At 38.4% G+C, this 23,347-nt stretch overlaps 1 protein-coding gene across 1 annotated transcript in view; it reads left to right on the top strand.

Moving 5' to 3' along the window:
* The window catches only part of CPA6 (carboxypeptidase A6), a 210,819-nt gene that overhangs the window by 149,965 nt on the left and 37,507 nt on the right, over nt 1–23,347 (top strand). The window contains exons 4-6 of the mRNA XM_080646561.1: nt 226–340; nt 2,167–2,268; nt 4,198–4,302. Coding sequence (XP_080502687.1) covers nt 226–340; nt 2,167–2,268; nt 4,198–4,302 — 322 coding nt within the window. The remainder of the gene's footprint in view (nt 1–225; nt 341–2,166; nt 2,269–4,197; nt 4,303–23,347) is intronic.

The raw sequence follows: 23,347 nt of genomic DNA, 5'->3' as shown, positions 1-23,347 counted from the left end.
TTGCTATTATTATTAGGGAATACATGCTTACAATTTTATATTTATTATACCATTTATTTAACAGCTTTTATTTCCTGAAAAAATAACATTTCCCAAAATTTGGCATTCTTAGAAATATCCGTATTTACTGCCCTCACTTCATAGATGCATGATTTTCTTTCTATATTGCCTGATTTTTATATCATCTCCATTTAATTTTCATCACGTCTATTATTACAAATCCAGGATCCTCATAGAAGATCTTCAGAAAGCACTGGAAAAAGGAAGCAGTTCGCAAGCCCAGAGAATTCGAAGATCCCTCTCTGAATATGATTATGAAGTTTATCACTCCTTAGAAGAAGTATGTAATCAAAGGGGATTTCCTTGCTTTTTTGAAAATTAATTTTTATCAGATCTAAGGATTGGGAAGGAAGCACTAAGAGGCAGGGGCTATATGAAGAGTATCTATAGCTCTTTATATTTCCTAGGCACCTCAGTCTTCCACTAAGCCTTTAACTAACTGCTATATAAGAAGTAGCAAAATAATTTTAATTCATTTGCTTTGCTCCACCCACCCCTACATAGGACATGGGAAATGCACTGGAAAAGTGACGCAATGTTGTTATAACTGTGGTTATAAAGACCTTAACTTACAAGTCGGATGCACTTATTGATGGAAGGTAGAGTAAGCTTGAGTTTGAGAGCAATGATTTGGTTGAGGGATAAGAGAGAACTTTGCTTCTAACCCCACACCCTCTGCAAATCTGTGACCTCCCAAAAGCCAAGCTTCATCTGTGGCATCAGGGCTCTTACTGTGCTGTTGTTTATTCTACCTGGAAAACATGGCAACCTCATTCCCACTACCACATCCTTTACTGTTCACCCGGACAGCTAATCTCCGCTTACGCAGGAAGACAGCTGTTTCTAGTCTCCCAGACTGAATCAGAGCTCCACTCCCACCTCCAAGCCCCAGCATATTGCATGCACCATAGCACATGGATGTATGATTATTTGATTAATGCCTTTCCCTCTAATAAGCTGCAAGTTCCAGGTGGGCAGGCCATTTCTTGTTCACCACTATGTCCCTAGTGGCAAGCAAACAGACCTCCAAACAGATAGTTGAGGACAGAATGAATAAATGAATGCACATATATATTTTCCATATTTCTCTGAATTGAGCAAAAGAATGCTAGGCATAGAATTCGTGAGATCCTGTTACATATTCTTAAGAGAATTTTTGGTTTTCTTGATAATGACATTCCTTTCAAGAGTATTTCTATATATTTTATGTTACAATAAGAAAAGGCTTTAGATAACTTGGCACATGGATGTGCTATTAACATGAACTAGAAAAAAGTTAAAATTTTAAAATATATATCTATATAGATATGTATGTATACATACATACATAGACTCATTAGACAAAGAAAAAAAATTGTACCTTCCAAAATATATTTTTTTCAGCGCAGATTTTCTTTTACATCATGGAATAGTGTGACATTTTTGTGTGACTTCCATCCTCCTCATGGAGATTTTAAGTCAGAAATGTCACCCATCTTTCTAAGTGCCTTATTCATCCATCTCCAGTGTACCTTTTGATGACAGGTAAGTGTATGTGAAAGGACTGATGCAAATGCATCACTATAACTGGGGAATTTATTCAGATTATGCCCTCCAATATGTGGCTTGATAGAATACCTTTAAATGAAAAAAAAAGTGTTTTTCTCAGCATCTTCTGTTCAGTAGCAAATTATAATATATTGCACTTCAGTGAACACTTTCAAGTTGTCTGGATGATTTTCTTAAAATCAATTTCCTTTTTTTACTCTTAAATAGTTTGGAAGAAATGAAAATAAATTTTGATTTTCAAAAGGAATCCAGAACACATTGATTTATTCTTTAAAAAAACTCTGCCATCAAAATATTAATGATAAATGGTAGTAGAAGGTATGCTTTAAAGAGGGAGCAATATACAGAGATGAAGCTACTATTTGTAAAGGCAGAAAATAAAAGGTAACTTTAAATATCCTGAAGAAATTTAAAATAGAAATTTTGCCTTTTGTTCAATTTTATATTCCATGTGTCTTCTTTGGGTTCTGGGACCTATTGTTGTCTTGTTACCTTCTTTTCTCTAAAAGCTCTGTAATTAACGGGAGTCTGACATGGTCTTTATTTATTTGCTTTTAGATTCAAAATTGGATGCATCATCTGAATAATACTCATTCAGGCCTCATTCACATGTTCTCTATTGGAAAATCATATGAGGGAAGACCTCTCCTTGTTTTAAAGGTAAAAGCAGGAAATTATTAGGTAAAAACAGGAAATTATAAACTAAAATATTTACTAGACATTTGTTCTAACTTTGACCTATAGGGAAAAGAAGTGAAATGATCTCTCATAGTGTCTAATACTTAACATTATCTGGTATTTCAGAAAACATTTTCCCTTAGGTTTTCAAGCCATATTGAATTTTTGCCATTGAGTATTCCAGAGAATACTAACATATTAATGTACCTAAAATATAATGACCTTCAAAATGATTTGTGAGTTGGTGCAACATAAAAGTTATGCGTCATTCCCAGCCCTTCACCTTACATTCTCTTCTACAGCCCTCTACCTCTTCACACCCAAACACTCAAAAAGATTTATAATAAAACATCACTCTCTACTTACTCACCTTCTACTGAGACCTTGACTCACTGGCCTTTGTGCCCCCACCACTTCTCTAAATCTTCACTTGCCATGGTCAACGATGACCACGAGGTTTTCCTCCCATCTTTTTGACCATTCCTCTCAGGTTCCTCATTCTTATCATTTCCTTACATTCTGGCAATCTCAGGATTCTATTCTCAAATGTGCTCTCATTCTACAAACACTCTCTAGATGGGCATATCCACCCCACGGTTCCAACAATCATTCCAGACACTGCTATTCAGTGGAGTCCACTGTCTGGAGCTTTAAAGGACATCATTGCCTGCTTTACATTCTCATTTCAATCGTCACAAAAGCACCTCCCCTCGGAATGGCACCACGCTGCTCTCAGTCTAAAAACATGAGCATCAGCCTAAATATCCCTCCTTGATTTTTACCACCAAGAACATTCATTCTTCCTTCTAAGTATCTTTTGGAGCTGCACCACCCTCTTCTCTTGTTCTCACTTATTGTTGCATCTGTTCCCCCTGGACTATCCCAATAACGGCCTCAGTACTGAACTTCCTTTGGAAACCAGCCTCTACCCTCTCATCCTCTAACCCACCTCCACACTGCTGTCAGTGTGGGCTCTCACTCTCTCTCCCCGACTCCAAACATACTTGTCCCATTCAGGATGAGCCAGCTCCATCTGCCACTCCTTCCTCCTACCGGGAAGCAGTTCCTCAAATATGGTGTGCTTAGGTTCTCTTCCAAGCTTGTGATGCCTCTTCCCACTGTCTGCCAGGCAACACTTCCAGTCTTCCTCAAGTGCTCAAGTGCTCAGAAGGCTCCTCTCTTGAGAAGCCTTCTTTTCTTTCTCAGGAAAAATTAGACATGTTCCCAAATTAACTTACACATTTTCACATCATACGGATTAATTGCTCGTATGTCTGCCCACCCCACTAGCATATAAATCCTGTCTTTCATCTTTGAATCTCTGGTGCTGAGTACAGTGTCTGACATTGAAAAGGATTTTCTGAGTGAACTAATGAATAAATGAAAACTAGATCCCCTATAAATATAAAGTCAAGAGCCACCTATTGATTACGGGGTTAGAAACCATTATAAGGTAATATTAATAATAGGATTATAGAGAAAAATCTGTCACTTGATTCTATAATTCAAGTTGTTTTGTGTTTTTCCATTTTGCGTTTAAATAAAATTTTGACTTTGTCTACCTATAAAACATAGCTAATTCTTTACAAAAGATTCCCTGGGAATATTTCTGATTTCTTTGATGGAGGCAAGGTGGAAAATTTGGCTTTTTAGTTAACAGTCACATATTCTATTAAAATAGAGAAGCAAATCTCCTCAAGGGATTGCTTTTTTCCTTGTGTATTTTTCAGTTCTTTGATTTGTAATAAGAGCAATAAATTTGTTTCTGCGTAAGCAAATCTGGACTTCTGAAATAGGAAATCATTTTCTCTTTTTTTATGGGTTATCAAATGAAACCTTATTAAATTATGCTGGTCAGTAAACCCAAAAATAAAAGCCTGCATTGGTTACTGTGAATACTCTTGTTTTCAGCTGGGCAGGCGATCCCGAGCTTACAAACGAGCTGTCTGGATAGACTGTGGTATTCATGCAAGAGAATGGATTGGTCCTGCCTTTTGTCAGTGGTTTGTAAAAGAAGTAAGTTAAGCCCTTTACACAATGTCCATTTCAGCTAGTCGGTGGTTCCCACGTGTTTTCATTCTGTTCAAGGAACAAAACTGGGAATGTGAAGCCAGTGATACCTGCTTGAATGATAACGCCTCGATTTTGAGTCGCTTTCATGTTTCTGAAGACCTCTCATAGCCCTGGCTCAGCTTATCCTCACCTCTGCCCTTAGAGGTTGGAATTACCAACCCTCATGAAAGAGAAGGAACCTGAGATTCAGAGCATTTATGAATCTGTAACAAATTAGAAACCAACCATAGTAGCTGATATATGGCAAAAGGCTAAAAATCAAATTTATGGTGTTCCAGAGAGGTTTCTCATATAATATTCAACATCATCTGTCTTCTCTGTCAAAATGATCTCACATATGCTATAACAATAAAGACATGAGCGAGTGATTGCATTTTCCCCTCCTGCTACAGATCTGTAATTTAGATACCAAAGACCTTTAACATCTCTGTGAATTTAACATTCCCAGTATCAGTATTTTTTCATCGACTCTACTTGTTAATGACTCATAGTGATTTCTCACTTTCCAAAGGCTTCTGTATGTTAGTATATCCAGTGGGTCCCTATCCCAAGAATGGGCCGACTTCATGAACCAACATCTTAACATGTTTGAATATTTTTTTATCCTTGTCAAGAATGTAATGACTTTTGTGGTTTTTTAATCTTGACTTATTTTTTTAAAAGACTCTTAAAAGAAAACCAACCACTAGTACTGGTGCTGAAAATGAAAAAGTCTAAGGAAATGAAGGTTCTAAGCCAAAAAATAACCCTACAAATATTTCTAGCCCTGTACTTACAGAGAATCATTAAGGATACCAAAGATATTTTAAAACTTCAGTTTTATATGCTCACGTATGAGGTGTGGGATTTTGAGGACTCTCCTAGCCCTGAAAAATGTCAACAATGTACTGAATTTGTAAAATCTGCCTCTGCCACTACCAAACCCACAAAAGTATCCTTAATTTTATAAATATTATGTAATAATAAAATTTTCAAACTATTCCCGCTCAGTGTTTTGAGTAATTCATATTCTTTAAAAGACCATTTTACCCTAATCGGACAAATGCAAAATCAAATAAGAAATTAACTCTATTACCTCGTATTAAATATCCATTGTATATATAAACATACTGTCTTCTTTCTTGAGTTTCAAAAAGAGGAGAAATTAGTTAAGTACAGAATACCTACTATTTATAGACCACGGTCCTGTGTGTGATTGAAGGACATAAGAAATTTACCTCACCCCACATGTGCGGCCTCTTCCTTAGAACACCCAACCTTATTTTATATGTTCATGGTGTTATCATCTCTTTTTGTACCAAGGGTAGAGACTCTGTCTTGTTCAGTGCCAAATCCCCAGCACCCAGAGCAATACCTGGCACTTAATAGATTTTCAAACATTTGTTAATGAATGGGAATCATGAGAATCCAGTGGTAATGAAGTGGAAAGATTTCTGAGAGAGGACTTGTCAAATCATCTCATGTAATATGAATGGTACACCTGGGTTTTTGCAAGGCACAATCTGTGAAGTCACATATAGCAGCTCTATAACTCAAGCTAAATGTCCAAGGAGGAGGAAGACACGGTGTAACCACCGAAAAAGAAAGAGGCACATATAATGACTGCCCATTGGAAATAGTTGATATTGGAGCAAAAGCAAGAAGAATCAATGAAAGTGATGTGCCATTTCACCAAAGATAACTAAAGAAAGGCTTTTCCCCTCACCAGGCCATCTTCAAGCACGCAGGTATGTCTAGCCATTTTTCTGCCTCTGCTACCCTTTCCATGCCTCCCTCACTCTCCTGTTTATGGCTGTTGCTTACACCTCCACTTTATCACTTACATTTTCCATGCGTCAGGAAAGCAAACAGAAATGGGGTTGGGGGAAAGACCTATGGGGTTGCTTGTCCCAGTGGCTTGGTGGAAGCATGGGGGCTGCCAAAGTGTGACAGCCATATGATAGCAGTGTCAGGAGTGGGTCAATATTACAGGCTTATCCTATCTAATAAAAGCCTAATATGCAAATTGACCGAACGGCAGAACGACTGGTTGCTATGATGTGCAATGACCACCAGGGGGCAGACGCTCAACGCAGGAACTGCCCCCAGCCCACAGGCCCCAGGCTAGCCAAGGCAGGTGCCACCTGAGGCCTCCCCTCCCTGATCGCCCCATCGGTCGCCCTGCAGATCGGCCCTGATCACCAGCCAGGCCGAGGGACCCTACCCATGCACAAATTTCGTGCACCAGGCCTCTAGTAAGAAATATTCTCATTTGCTTTAAAGCCCCCATTTCCACTAATGGTGGTGTTGGAGGCAGAGGCAATAGGGACTTTAAAGATTTAAATAACCTTAAACCTGCCTAGCATTGGGACATCATCTCTTACACACTAACTCAATCCTTTGTTAAATCCTCAGCCTCTCAAAGAAGGCAGCGGGTGGCTAGTCCAAGAAGGGCACCAAGTAGCATCCTTTCACAAGTTACCTCCCCTTCACCTCAGAAGTCCCATGACCAGCTCCCAGGCTCTCAACTCATCTAATTTTCATGCCCCCTCTGGGGACACCAGGGAAGCTCTGGGCTCTCTCTCTGCCTCCCAGGAGACTGTAAGATGCTATGTCTATCCCCCTGGCTGACACATGCCACACTTCTGATTGGCCCCACCTCTCATGCAGGAGCCCGTGACGGGGTATCCTTTCAGACACGGAGTAAACAGGACAGAGGTCCTCTTTTCTTACATTTTTTCTCCAGTCGGTCAGTGGTCTCTATCATGTCTTGATTTCCCTGGAGTTCCAACCCCAAGAGAAGAGGGTACTGTCAGAAGCCAAAAGATTGGCTTCCTGCCCTTGCTTTCTCTCTTTCTTGAGTGCTTTAACCCAAACTCAACAGCTTAAAACAACAGATAGTTTCTGTGGGTCAGCAATCCAGGCACAGGCTAACCAACTGCTTTTTGCTCAGGATCCCTCACAGGGCTGCAGGGCTTCATTCATCAGAGGCTTGTGTCGGGGAGGATCTGCTTCTGAGCTCACTCACATGGCTGCTGGCAACCTCAGGCCCTCCCTGGCTGTAAGCCAGAGACATCATGTGGGCCTCTCCACAGGGCAGCTCACAACACAGCACCTGTCTTCCCTCAGAGCAGAAGAGGGAGAGAGCAGGCCCAAGCTGGAAACCATAGTCTCATGGTAACCTAATCTCAGAAGTGACATCCCATCACTTTTGCTCGTTCTGACATTAGAAGTGAATCACTAGGTCGAGGCCGTATTCAAGGGGAGGACATTACACAAGAGCTTAAGGACCAAGAGTGTGGAATCACTGGAGACTAGCTAAGCGGCTGCCTACCATATCTTGTGGCACTTTCCGCATAGCCACCACGGTAATGTTTACATCCTTATTCGGATGTGAACTGGAAGAAAACGTACAAAGTGAGGTCACCAGCACACATTCAACAGTCAGGCAGCCCTGGGTTGGAATGTCAGCTCTGCCATTTACCAGCTGTGTGATCAAGTCATTTAACCTCTCTGAGCCTTAAGAATACGTGACACATTGGGTTACTGGGAAGATTAAATGATATAATGCATGTAAAAGGCCTAAGAAAGTGCTTGGCATATAATAAGCACTTAATAAAATCAATGTTTAAGTGGTAATTTCTGCAATTTGGTATTTTTAAATAATCAACAGCAAGAGAATCATTAGAAAGGAAATCAGGCCCAACCGGTGTTGCTCAGTGGTTGAGCATTGATCCATGAAACAAAAGGTCACCGGTTCAACTCCCGGCCAGAGCACATGCCAGGGTTGCAGGTTGGATCCCCAGTAAATGGCATGCGGGAGGCAGCTGATGGCTGTTTCTATCTATCCCTCTCCTTTCCCTCATCTCTAAAAATCAATAAACCATATTTAAACAACAACGACAAAAAATCAGCAAGGATATGAAAGAACTCAACAACACCATCAACCAACAGAATCTAAACAACATTTATAAATCACTCCATCCAACAACAGCAGAATACACATTCTTTTTAAGCGTCTATGGAACATATATCATGATATACCATATCCTGGGCCAAAAAACAGGACCTTCACAAATTTAAAAGAATTAAAGTTATACAGACTGTGTTCTCTGACCACAATGAAATCAGTCTAGATATCGATAGCAGAAAGATCACAGGAAACCACCAAACACTTGGAAATTAACATGCTTTAAAATTATCTATGGGTCAAAGATAAAATCTCAAAAAAAAACTTGAACAATTAAACTGAAGGAAAATTAAAATATAACATACCAATATTTCTGGGACACAGTTAAAGCAATGCTGAGAGAAAAATTATAGCATTTAATGCATATATTAGAAAAGAAGGGAAATCTCAAAATAATAATCTAAGCTCTCACCTCAAGAAACTGGAAAAAAAACAGAAAATGAAACCAAAGCAAACAGAAGTAAAATATTGGTAAAAGAAGAAATCAATGAAATTGAAAACAAAATCAGAAAAAAATCAATGAAACAAAGAATTGGTTCTTGAACATGTTAATGAAATTAATAAAACTCCAGCATGGAAGACAAAGACAAAAGATGGGGGGATGAGGACAAATATGGAATACCTTAACCAATAAAGAAATTAAAATGAAAAAAATAAAATAAAAAGATAGAAGATACAAATTGCCAATATTAGAAATGAAACAGGGACTATCACTGCAGACCCTGCTGAAAAGGATAATAGGACAATACTATGAAGAACTCTGCACATATAAATTTAACAACTTACACAAAATGAATCAATAAGTTGAAAAACTGCAACTCATTATGAAACAGATCATTTGAATATCCCTATTACTATTAAGGATGTTGAATTCGTTATTTTAAAATTAAATCTTTTGACCCATATTGTTTCACTGAAGAATTCAACCAAATGTTCAAAGAAATTTAACACCAATTCTCCATGATTTCTTTTAGAAAATAGAAGAGGAAAGAACACTTTCAATTTATTTTACAAAGCTAGTAATTGCCCTGATACCAAAATCAGACATAGAGTAAGGGGGGGCGGGAGGGGAGGGGGAAGAAAACTAGAGAATAGTATCTTTCATGAAAATAGATTCAGAAATCCTTAACTAAATATTAGCAAACAGAATTTAGCAATCTATAAAAATTATTATGCACCATGGTCAAGTTGGGTTTATTTCAGGAGCGTGAGCCTGGTTGGATATTTGAAAGTTAATCAATGTAATCTAACATAATAATCTTCTCACATAATCTTATCAATTGAGGCAGAAAAAGATTTAACAAAATTCAACATACATTCATCATAAAAAATCAGATAATAGGAATAGAGGGGAACTTCTTCCACTTTATAAAGAACATCTACAAAAATCCTGCAGCAAACATTTATACTTAATGGTGAATGACTAAATGCTTCTTGTAAAATCAGGAACAAAATAAGGATGTCCACTCTTACCACTCTTAATTAACATAGTGCTGAAAGTCCTAGTCAGTACAGGCAAGAAAAGGAAATAAAAGGCATATAGATTATAAAGGAATAAATAAAATTATCCTATTTGTAGGTGACATGACTGTCTACATCGAAAATCCCAAGGAATCTACAGAAAATTTTATAGAACTAATAAGTGAGTTCAGCAAGTTCACAGGATACAAGATAAACACACAAAAGTCAATTGTATGTCTACATATTAGCAACAAACACATGGACACTAAAATCAAAAAATGTAATACCACCTGGCTGGTGTGGCTCAGTGTTTGAGCATCAACCTATGAACCAGGTGGTCACAATTTGATTCCTGGTCAGGGCATGTACCCAGGTTGCAGGCTTAATCCCCAGTGGGGGGCATGTAGGAGGCAGCTGATCTATCAATAATTCTCTCTCATCACTGATGTTTCTATCCCTCTCACCCCCTCCCTCACTCTCTGAAATCAATAAAAATATATTTTTTTAAAATACAATACAATTTAAAACGAAAAAGTAAAATACTTAGGAGTAAACCTAACAAAACACTGTACCAAAGTTTTATGCTAAAAACTACAAAACACTGGTAAAAGAATTAAAAATCTATATAAATGGAGAGGCACACCCTAGTCATAGATGGGGGACTCAACATATAAAAATGTCAATTCTTCTCAAATTGATACACAAATATAACATAATTTATTCCAGCAAGACTTTTTGTAGATATAAGAAAGATTATTCTAAAATTTATATGAAAAGGCAAAGGAACTAAATGAGCTAAAACTCTTTGAAAAATAATCATGCTACCCAATGTCAAAACATATTATGACATGTAATACCTTAATCAATAAAGAAATTAAAAAATATATTATGTTCTTATATTAGCTACACTAATCAAAATTATTTGTGAAGGGATAAATGGATCAGAGATAAATGGATCAGAATAGAGGACCCAGAAGTAGCCCTATACTTTCATACCCAACTGATTTTTGACAATGGTACAAAAGCAATTCAATGGAGGAAAGAAAGAAAGCCTTTTCAACAAACAGTCCTGAAGCAAGTGGACTTCATAGGCAAAAATATGAACCGCGACGTAAGTCTCACACTTTATACAAAAATGAACTCAAATGGATCCAGACTTAAATGTAAAATTATAAAACTTTCAGGAAAAAATCTTCAGGACCTAAAGCTAGGCAGAGTCCTTAGACTAGACCCCAAAAGCATGTTCCACAAAATAAAAGTTGATAAATTGAACATCATCAAACTTAATCAAAACTAAAAAATTTGTGTGAAAGACCCTATTAAAAGGATGAAAAAGATGAGCTACAAACTGGGAGAAAATATATGCAAACCACATATCTGATATATAAAAAAAAGACTCACATTGGAAGTAAACGCAAAACTTGACAATAAAAATGGAAGCAATCCAATTTAAAAAAGGCAAAAGACACAAAGAGACATTTCACCAGAGAGTATACAAATGGCAAAAAAAAAAAAAGCATACAAAAAGATGCCAATTAGGGCAATTCAAATTAAAACCGCCATGAGCTATCACTACACACCTATCAGAATGGCTAAAATTAAAATCATTCATATATACATAGAAAGAGAGAAAGGGAAAAGAGAGGGACACCGCCGAATGCTGGAGAGAACGCAGAAAAACTGAATCACTCACACATCGCTGCTGGTGGGAATGCAAAATAACAGACCTACTCTTGAAAACAGTGAACAGTTTCCTTTAAAACTACCATATGCCCCAGTAATTGCACTCTGGGCATTTATCCCAGAGAAATTAACATTTATGTTTGCTCAAAACCTGTTCAGGAATGTTTATAGCAGCTTTATTCCCAATAGCCAAAAACTTGAAACAATCCAGATACCCTTCAATGGGCAAATGGTTAAACAAGCCAGTACATGCATGCCATGGAAAACTACACAGCAATAAAAAGAAACAAATTATGGGCACACACAATAACCTGAATGAAGCTCCAAGGAATTACCCTGGAAAACCAATTCCAAATAGATACATACTGTATGATCTCATTTATAAAATGTTCTTGAAGTGATAAAATTATAGAAATGGAGAGCAGACCAGTGGTTACTGGCAGTTAAGGAGAGGTGGAGGAGGGAGGAAAACTGGATGTGGCCATAAAAGGGCATCATGAGGGGTCCTGGTGGTGACAGAAAGGCTCTGTATCTTGACTGTACTCATCTCGGTACCCTGAATGAGATATTATACTATAGTTTTGTAAGATGTTACCATTGGGGGAAAGTGGGTGTGGGAACCATTCCAGAGTAGCCAGACAGCCAAGGCCACTCAGAGTGTGAAAGGCCTTGTTGTTAGTAAACTGGAATGTCCAAAGCCACTCTGCGCCTAGGCTGATACCATAAGCACGTGCAAGGACACGAGCACAACAATCCCATAGTCTACTGCGCATGCGTGCCCTTCTGTAGCCACAATATGATTGATGTAACCGTTGACACGAAGCCTTCTTCGTCTCTGGAATAATATACAAGTTACTGATCTGCTAGTCTGCTAGAGTGTGCTACACAGAGATGTAAGGCTACAGGGACCAGCCAGTGTGCCGGACAGGGGAGACAGGAGAAGTTGCTGAGGCAGAGAGCTCAGATACCACCACAGTGTAAGGTGGTGAGTTTAGAGGCAGCATGCAGCTGCTCAGATAATGGCTGTGAGTACAGAGACTATTAGAGGTGCTACTATGTGGGAAAGTTATGTATTTACCAGCCGGTGTATGGCTGTCTGATTGGGACACTGTTATGAAGAGCTGTTTGTCTAATGGCTTATGGCCACTGGCTTCTGCAATAAAGACTCATTCTTATATACCTACAAACCTCTCATGGCTTCTCCATCTAAGACCCAGTACCAAGAAGGTCCAGCCCTAGACAGAGGGGCTCAGACCCAACACCTGTAACTAGTGACCAGAGGATAAAGGAGGAACTTGAACCAAGTTCCCAACAGTTAGTACAGTGGGCAAGGTTCGAGACAGAACCTGCCCAGGCATAGTTGGGAAGAATTTAGAAGAATATATGGACTTAGAGCAACTCAGAGCTTCGGAGCTTGTGTAGGGCTCTTGCTATCTCTGACAGTGTTTGGGGGATGTCGGAGATCCTTCTCACAATCTGGGACTGGTGGCTCCTAACCGCTCACCTGTTTGCCTACCTGATCACCCCTAACTGCCCTCCCCTGCCGGCCTGATCTCGCACCCAACTGCTCTCCCTGCCGACCTGATCTCACTCCCAACTGCCCTCCCCTGCCGGCCTGGTTGCCCCCAACTGCCCTCCCCTGCTGGCCTGATCTCGCCCCTAATGGCCCTCTCCTGCTGACCTGATCTCACCCCAAACTGCCCTCCCCTGCCAGCTTGATCACCCCTAACTGCATCTGCCTTGGCCCCCATCACCATGGCTTTGTCTGGAAGGAAGTCGGATGTCCAGAAGATGGCCGGTCGACCCAGTCTAATTAGCATATTACCCTTTCATTAGTATAGATAGATTATATAGAATAGGATTGCTTAAATGGGGTGGGGGATTTTTTTCAGCAGGAGGAGATGCTCTTGGCAGACAAAAATACATAATCCCTATATCTAGACTGATAGCCAGCCATATGCACTATACTGCCAAACCAGTCATTAAAAAATTGAACCTCTTTCTTACACCTTACACCAAACAGCTGTTGCCCTTAAAACCCGTCCTCAGCCCCCACCTTAGGTTCTGCCTTTGCAGTTCACCTAGATTAGGTTCTGATTGGTTGGTTATTATGCCAGTCAGTGTCAAAAGCTCTGCCTTGAAAGCAGCCATTGGCTCCTCGTGCTTCACCCAAATTTGGTTCTGATTGGTCAATTTCTATGCCAGTCAGCATCAAAAGCTCTGCCTCATAGGCAGCCATTGGCTCCCCACAATTCACCCAGATTTGGTTCTGATTGGTCGGTTTCTATGCCAGTCAGTGTCTCCAGGCCTATCTCCAGGCCTGATCAGAGAGGTGGGGCTGTGGAGGCCTGGAAAGAAAAGAGAGGCATGGCTGCTGGCCAGACCCGGAGAGAAAGGGAGAGGCAATGGCTGATCAACAGCTGCCACGGAGACTACGGATCAAACCCTGCTTCTCTCTTTAGGCCTCTCTCGGGCCTGATCCACAGTCCCCTCAGCAGTCAGTGCTGGTTCACCATGCCCGCTGCAGCGGCAGTCAGTGCTGGGTTGCCACGGCAACCTAGGACTGACTTCTGGTCGGTGGAGCCTTCGGTCGTTTTGGACATTAGGGACCCTGGGTTTTTATAAATTAGGATGTGAATCTACATTTTTCTTTTTTTTAAAAAAAAAAAAGAACTTATTATAAAAATAATAACCAGGTCTCCATACTTCTGGGTTCCATTCATCCCTGCTCTCTTCCCTGCTGTATAATCCTCATCAACAGACCCTGACTCTATGCCCTGGAAACTATATGTATCAATATGCGGCTCTGGCTCAATCTGTCCCTCTCTTCTTCTGCCAGCTTGGCTATCCCATGCCATGCCTTAAGAGCCACTTCCTCTTCTGCTCCTCACTCCAATTTAGCAGATAGATCCATGAATGCCTTGACACACAGCGCTCAGAAGACAGTAACACAAAAGCAAAACTACCTTGATTTCAATGTCTGATGCGATGGGCTTGATCACTATGTTATTTTGAAAATTGCTCAAATGAACTCATTATCTCTACATCTGGCTGCTGGTTGCATTTTAAATGCAAAATTGTGGGTTTTTATCTTTTAAATTGAAAATCTTTTAATTATGTTGAAAAATATAGAGCCATCACTTTTGATTTCAATACTTGCCACCTCTTTTTCCTAGTATTCACATCACAGAATGATCTATCTTGTAAGCAAAATGAAAGAAATGAAGGTATGCTTGGATTGCAGAATCTTTCTCTTGTTAAATGCTTGTTTATAGCAGGATAGAACCATTACTAACATTATATTTAAAGCACTGGGGTGGGGGGGGGGATGGAGGGGGGAGGAACAGACATGGTGGACTTACTAATGAAATATGTTCTACAGATGTCCTTTCACCATGAAACCAAAAGGGAGCTTTAAGAAACACTATCTTTTGGTGATAAAGTTTTCTTAAATTTATAATGAGCCAAGAGGGATGATACAGACATGAAATTCATCAGAGAAAGAAAAATTAGAATAGATACATAAGGAGAAGGAAACAGATAAAAATACACAGAACTTGGAGGTTATCTTTCTGCAGAAGCAAACCAATGTTATTTACCAGAGTAGAGACTTAAATCTGAGGGTAAACAGAGCAGGAGAAAAAGAAAATAGATAAGTAGAGACTTATGAAAAGGGACACGCACAAAGCTTAAAAGTAATGGACTTAAAAGGTAAAGTACAAAGCAAACGAAACTACCAACTTAAGTAACAGGTGGTGAAGGAAGGCCTGGGGTGGGGTGGGAACAGGGAGTGAAAAGCAAGGGGCAGAAAAAAAGGGGGAGTTGCCTGACTGGTTTGGCTCAGTGGATAGAGTGTCGGCCTGCAGACTGAAGGGTCCCAGGTTCGATTCCGGTCAAGGACATGTACCTTGATTGTGGGCACATCCCCAGCGGGGGATGTGCAGGAGGCAGCTGATCAATGTTTCTCTCTCATTGATGTTTCTAACTCTCTATCCCTCTCCCTTCCTCTCTGTAAAAAAATCAATAAAATATATTTTTTTAAAAAAAGAAAGAAAAAGGGGGGTACATCTGTAATACTCTCAACTATAAAAAATGTTAAAAACTAGAGGCCCAATGCATGAAATTCATGCAAGGGCCTTGGCCCCCACTGCTGCAGCTGCGGCCGTCTCTGCCTCAGCCCACCACGGCTTGTCCAGAAGGAAGGACATCTGGAAGGACATCCAGTCTAATTCGCATATTATGCTTTTATTATTATAGACTAGAGGCCTGATGCACAAAAATTCATGCAAGAGTAGGCCTTCCTTCCCCCAGCTGCTGGCACCAGCTTCCCCCTGGCACTCGGGACCTGGGCTGGCTTCCCTCTGGCCAAAAACAGGCACCTGGGACCCAGGCTGGCTTCCCTCGGGCTGCCCACAGGCACCTGGGACCTGAGCGGGCTTCCTTCCAGCCCTGGCTTTATCAGGAAGGACGTCCAGAATGACGTCTGGAAGACATCCAGTCTAATTAGCATATTACCCTTTTATTATTATAAATAGTAATTATTAAAAAAACAGGTTAAATGCAGTTGAACAATTCCTCAAAAAATTAAACATCGAGTTACCATGTGACCCAAAAATTTCACTCCTGTGTATATAACCAAGAGAAATCAAAACATATATCCACACAAAAACTTGCACATGAATGTTCAAAGCAGCATTATTCTTAATAGCCAAAAAAGTAAAAGTAACTCAAGTGTCCATCAACTAATGAATAAACAAAATGTGGTATATGCATACAAAAGGATATTATTCAGACAAAAAAGGAATGGGGTATAATACAAGATAAAACATGGGTGAACTTTAAAAACATGCTTAAATAAAATAAGCCAGACCCAAAGACCACATATTGCATGATTCTATTATATGAAATGTCCAAAATAAGCAAATCCATAAAAACAGGAAGTAGATTAGTGGTTGCCAGGATGTGGGGGAGAAGAGAGTTGGGAGTGACTACTAATAAGTATGATGTTTCTTTTGGGTGTGATGGAAAAGTTCTAGAATTAGATAGTAATGATAATTGAACTTTATGAATATACTAAAAATCACTGAACTATCCACTGTAAAGTGGTGAATTGTGTGTTATATTAATTACATCTCAATGAAAAAGGAATGAAGTACTAATACATGCTACAGTATTGATTAACCTTAAAAGCATTGCTTAGTGAAAGAAGCCAGTCACAGAAGACCACATATTACATGATTCCATTTATATGCAATGTCTAAAACAGATGAACTTATAAAGACAGAAAGTAGAATAGCTGTTGCTTGTGGACAGGGGAGTTGAGGGAGTTGGGGAATTGATACTTAAAATATAGGAGTTTTGTGGGGGTTTTTTATTATGAAAATATTCTAAAATTATATAGGGGTGATGGTTGTACAACTCTGAGTATATTTTTAAAACACTGGATTGTATACTTTATAAGGATGAATTATAAGATGTGCAAGTTATTTTCCAATACAGCTGTTATTTTTAGAGTTAAATAGGGCTTCCCTAGAAGGTATTTATATTGATCAGTCCAACAATTTCTTGTTGAGCACTACATTTTCAGTGCTCTGCTAGCATTATGAACGTCAGCATAAATATAATTCATGGTGCCTGCACTCAAGGAGTCTACATATTTTATTTAAAAAGAAATATTTATGTGTAGGAAACAATAATAAGCAACAGAAAACAGAATATCTTTGGGAATTAAATTGAACTGACTATAGTAGCTGAAATTGTCAATCACCCGGATTGAGTATCTTAAGCCATGACTGGTGCTAGCTGGCCCAGAGTTATGTATAGCACTTAATTTTTGCCTCCAATAATTCTACATTTCTGTGGCAAATCTGACCAGAGTCTTTATTCATAAAACTAGAGGCCCAGTGCACAAATTCATGCACAGGTGGGGCCCAGCCGGCCCACCCCAATGGGAGCCAAACAGGCCAGGCCAGTGGGGGAGAAGGGGCTGCGGACAGTTGGCCAGCCAGCCCTGCCCCCGATCAGGGTGTTGGGGGCCGACCAGAGACAGGGCTGGCCAGGGGGAGGGGCTGTGGGCAGTTGGGGCCCAGATCATGCTGGTTGGCTGCCTCAGTGCATGTCATAGCCACTGGTCATTCTGGTTGTTCTGGTCATTCCACCATTCCAGTTGCTGGGCTTTTATATATATACTTAGAAAGTAACTCGGAAAAATATTTTTTGATTTCCAAGTGAGAAAGACATTTCCAAGCATAAAAGCAAAGGAGAAGACTTAAAGGAAATGATTGATAGCCCTGGCTTCATAAAATATTTTAGAGGAGTAATTAGTGATGTGAGAAACTGTCCATGGCATGCTGCTATATGCAAAAAATAAAAAAATAAAAACCAGCATGGACATTATTATTATTAAAAAAAAACCACTTAAGTCAACCCAAACTGAACACATTTTATTCCCAAACTACCAGTATTTTAGAATCCGTGGTTGTATGCTGTTTAATTCAATAGCAGACCATAGATAAAGCAAGAGTTTGTGAGAAGATGGTCCACAGGCAAATTGAGATAGTAATGATCTAAATGAGAAGTTCTTCCAGACTTTGAAGATAAAGAAAGGAGAGAAAGAAATAAGAAGAGAAAGAATTGGAAAAGGAAAGAAAGGAAGGGAGAATGGAGGGAAGAAAAACAGAGAAGAGAGAGGAAGGGGAGGGGAGAGAAAGGAGGGGAGAGCAGGGGAAGAGAGAGGAGGGAAAGGGAGGGGAGCGGAAACCTTGCTTAATTTCCCAGGTGAGCCACAGTCTTCTGCTGCTGCTACATAATGTGAAACCTCAGCCTTCCTTGCCCAGCCTGATTACACAGGAAAACCAACTCCATTACACGTCCCCTCCCATCTACACTGGCCACCTGTGATGACTAACCCTGGTACCAAAATCTGGCATGTGATTCAGATGTACTATGCAGATAATTTAAATAGCCAAAAATAGGGATAAGAGGCTTTCAGGGAAGGGAGTTCTTTTCTAAGAACCAGCTGGTGGCTGTGGGCTGGGTAAGTCGTAATGTTCAGAGGTTGTGGTGCGTTGTGCGTAAAGGACAGAGCTCTCTGGAAGACTTGGCGCAGTGGTTGTGGAAAAAGTCCTTCAACTGGGACGGCTTTCCAGAAAGGGGGGTGCTTTCTCCAGGATCTAAGAGCTTTGGGGATAATCATCTCGTTCAGTATTATATGTCTTGCTGGTTATTAAAGGTAAAAATATAAACTTTCAAATGTAGGTGTAAAATTCAAAATTTTAAGAAACATATCACTAAACATAAAATAAACCTTTTTAAAAAGAGAACTTAAATTGTTTGCTAAAATGTGCTAAAAGCCAGGGAATAAATAATTGAGTTATTAAGCCCAGATCAAATATTTAATGAATCCAGTTAAGTAAGCAATTAAGTCTTTGTTCTTAACTGCACAGTTAAAAAAAGTTCATCATGTAAAAATGACCTGCATTTTTTAAATTGTCTGACTTTGTTCACTACCATTCCAAGTAATTACGATATTTTGATTTGTTTTCAACCAGCCTTTTTGTACCTTTAACTCCCCATGTTCTCCCATCCTTTTTCTCCTCCCCAGTCTTTTCTTTACTCCTCTGCATCCTCCAACCTAGCTTCTTCTCCCTTTTTATTCAATTTATAATGTCTTGTACATAGCAAGGTCTATATTACTGTTTGTTCAGTTGAATTGAATTGAAATTCATTTCATTCCTTGTACTACACTATCTAATATCTGAGAGTGTTCTGGGCACTGTTTGTACGGCCCTTCTTCCTTTTCCTGAGTATTGCTGGACTGTAACAGTGACCCTACAAGCTGAAGCCATCAAAATCTATCTTAATAATCAATGGGGAAAATCAAGTTTGTTCTATGACCTTTACATATTTTTATCAAAGAGCGTAAAAGCTCTTATTGTTATAAATAGGTAGGAAAATGGCCAAAAAATAGTAAACCTATTTATTATGCTATAATTGAACATTGGAAATATTAGTAATTAAAATGACGTATTTCGTTGTAAAAAACCTTATGACAGGTAGCTTAGGCAGTGCTTGCCTTCTCGTTATATAACTTACAACGTGAAGTGAGTGTCTTTATTTATGCCTTGGCAAATTGCCATACTCCTTTCTTAGGTTGGATTGGCTTCCAATATTTTTTCTTTGCCCTTTCAATGTCATAAAATATCCATGATTTTCTTTAATGGGAAATGTTGGCAGCATCATTTCTTCTGGGACATCTTCCTCCTTTTCATCACAACCACTTTTCGCATTTTGTACAGTAAGTTCTTCTTCACTAAGTTTCTCAGGCTGCGTATCCAGAGTTCAATGGTGGTGCTGTCAACATTCCATGGTCACCTTTTTCTTCTATAAGTTCATTTACATTTGATTCAAATTTCACCTCTACATTATCGCTTTTTATTTCTTTGCTGAACTTTCATCTTGTTGGCCACTTCCTTCTCACGACCATCCATTTTTGTAAAATGCTGCACAGGTTTCGGAGACAAGGGGGCAACACAGCTACACACTTCGCTGTCTCTGTGGGAACTGAACAGCAGATGCTCAGTGACCAGTCACCCAAAGACACACTTAAAAAAAAATGACATAATTGGTCACAGATCTTGATAACCATCTGTTACTTACATAGTGATCTGTAGACTAAAAATCAATTAGTGGTAACTGAAATTAGAACTGTACTTGTTGGAGGACTGATACTTTTTAACTAAACCATGGCAACTGAAATGTATGTGTAGCAAAGCAATGCAAAGTGAGGATACCTCCACTTTCTTTTTGGTAGATAAAAGATTCTTACATAGATTTTTACAATGCCACAAAGTTGGTCCTGGCCTTCACTCTGTTGGTCCTGAATAAATACAACCAGCCTTGTTATTAGGCTATCTCAGTATATAAGTTCTAAAATTGGAAGTAGTGTTACTTAGGAAAGAGTAGAGGGCACATGCTTCTAATTTTATATTCTTCCTGGTAACACAATTATTTCAAATATTTATCTATATTGCTTATTAGCAAATATAGATTAATAAATACCAATTTTCAATTATCACCTGCTCTGTTAGATTAGTCATCTCTGGGTAGTTTTAAGTATAAATTAACTAAGTATAGGAACAACTAATATTTAGATAGCTAATAGACATAGAAAAAATACTCAATATCACTAATCATCAGAAAAATACAAATTAAAACCACAGTGAGATATCACCTCACACCTGTCAGAATAGCTATCATCACTAAATCAACAAACAACAAATGTTGGCAATGATGTGGAGAAAATAAAAGTAGTACTATCTTATGACCCAGCTAACCCACTTCTGGGTATTTATCTGAAGAAATCCAAAACATTAATTTGAAAAAATATACAGTAGCCAAGATATGGAAGCAACCTAAGTGCCCATCAATAGACAATTAGATAAAGATGTGGTACATATATACAATGAAATAGTAATCAGCTATAAAAAAAAAAGAATGAAATCTTACCATTTGTGATGACATGGATGAACCTAGAGGATATTATGCTAAACGAAATAAGTCAGATAAAGACAAATACCATATGATTTCACTTACATGTGAAATATAAAGACAAAAATAAATGAGCAAACACAAAAGAAACAAACTCAATGAGGGGGTTAGGAGGCTAAATGAGAAGGTAAAGAGATTAAGAAGCACAAATGGGCAGTTACAAAATAGTCACAGGATATAAATAGAGCATAGGGAATATAGTAAATAATATTATAATAACTCTGTATAGTATCAGGTGGGTATTGGACTTATCAGGAGGATTACTTTGTAAATTATATAAATGTCTAACCACTTCGCTATACACATGAAACTAATATAATATTTGATGTCAATTGTGCCTGAAATTTTTTTTAATTTTTTAAAATTAGAATTTACAAGATTAGCATATGATTTTCCAGCTCTCCATCCTTCATTCACAGAGCCTCTTGCTCATGTTGCTTTCAAACTATTATTTAGTTTCCATCTTGCATTTAACAAGCTTCTCATAGTGTGACATCATTTATAGATTAAGCTCCCTTTTAAAAATCTCCTGGAAACTCTCTCCTGTTCTAATTAATTTTCCTAGTATTAAAGTTTAAATACTTCTTTTGTGTCAAGATGCACCCACTTAGGTGCTACAACTTTTTTCCATCCTAAAGAATTTTATGCCACTCCAGCCCAGGTGAGGGTATTCTTCCCCTTGCCTGGTGACCTGCCCTCCTTGGGCCTCAGCTGGAACATGCCTACTTCTCCCAATATCCCCTTCACTGAATGTGTAATCATTTTTAGGTCATTTGTAATGATTCTTGAGGGGAAAAAATGGAAACTTTAAAAACTACTTTTAAAAGGTCAGTAACACGGGTCCTGGAAAAATAAAAAAAGAAGAAGAAATAAAAAACACCCCAGCATTCCAGGTTGTCATGGGGCTCTACAAAAGCAACATCCAATCAAATAAATCCAAAAACAATGAAAAAAGGGGGGGGGGCAACCTCTTGGGCCTAAATTTACCATACCACACAAAGACTTCAGTAATTGAAAAAGTGTTCTTCAAATTTAACCAAAGTTCATTTGGTGAATTCTGGTATGACATGTATATATTTATGGGAAAGCCAAAATAGTCTTGGTATGTGGTGAGTACTAATTAGACTCATTCTTTGTCTTTCTTAACTTCATAAATTCCCTTACCTAATACAAGACATATCATTTTCCTAGCAGAAGATAATACTCAAAACTTCTTTGATATCTCTTATTTTAAAATCAAAATCCATTTCCATTTCCGTTAAGTATTTCTTAAATAAATTGAGATAAGGTGTGTGTAGTACCTAAGACTACCACACTGAGGCGTGTGGTGTATTGATTTGTGACTGCCTTTCAGTTCACCACTACTTAAGTCTTCCTTATAGGTAACAACCGTAGTCAAGAAATTAAACTTGTAAAGCCCAGATGGAAGTTAAATAGTAAGCATCTCCTTTTCTGTGTGTATGGGTGGTGTAAACTGATTGCTAAAAAGAGTCCTACACATTAGAAGGTTATCGTATGTTAAAATGATAGGAAATTGAAAGTTACATGGTCATCTTTTTTCTAGAAACTCCACCTAAACCATTAGAGAAGAGAAATGATCTATGTCCTATTACTGAAAGCATTCAAGCAAGGAGTTCTCCCAATCATCCTATTCAGTACTGAATAGTCATCATAGTGTAATCATTCTCATTTTGACTGACCAGATGGAGAATGGCTACAATTCTTAGAGATTTACAAAAATCAGAAATATGGCATATATAATGCATTGACACCTGTTTACTTGTCAGAGGAAAAACAAATTTTGACAACTGTTGGAAATTAAGTTCACTTCAGAAAAGAATACTAGAGAACAGCTTCCTTACTTAATATATTATTTAGAAATGAAGAACTTTAAAATGAGGCCATATCAATGACCTAAAAATATATAAAACAAAATTTGACAAAATTATAAGGAAAAGTGACAAATCTAATAATGTCAATTTTTTAACATAACTCCCAATGACTAAAACAGCATACAGGCAAAAATTTTAGTAAGATTATAGATTATATAAACAATGTGATTATAAATTTAATCCAATAAACACATAGAATCCACACCCAATAATTAGAGAATGTATATTCCTTTCAAACACAATTGGAACATTTGCAAAACTTGACCACATGCTAGGCCATAGAGCAAGGTTTAAGAAATACCAAAGGATCTGTATCACATAGACCATATTCTCTGACTATAATGCATTTGTTTGAAATTATTTATAAAATATGACCTAAAAAAGAAAACTCACATATTTTATCATATAAAAATATTTATAAATAACTCATGGTTTAAAGAAATCAAGAAAAAAA

Source organism: Plecotus auritus (genome assembly GCF_963455305.1).
Source record: "Plecotus auritus genome assembly, chromosome: 11".
In the NCBI taxonomy this organism is placed as follows: domain Eukaryota; kingdom Metazoa; phylum Chordata; class Mammalia; order Chiroptera; family Vespertilionidae; genus Plecotus; species Plecotus auritus.
This window is presented reverse-complemented; position numbering and strand designations above follow the sequence as displayed.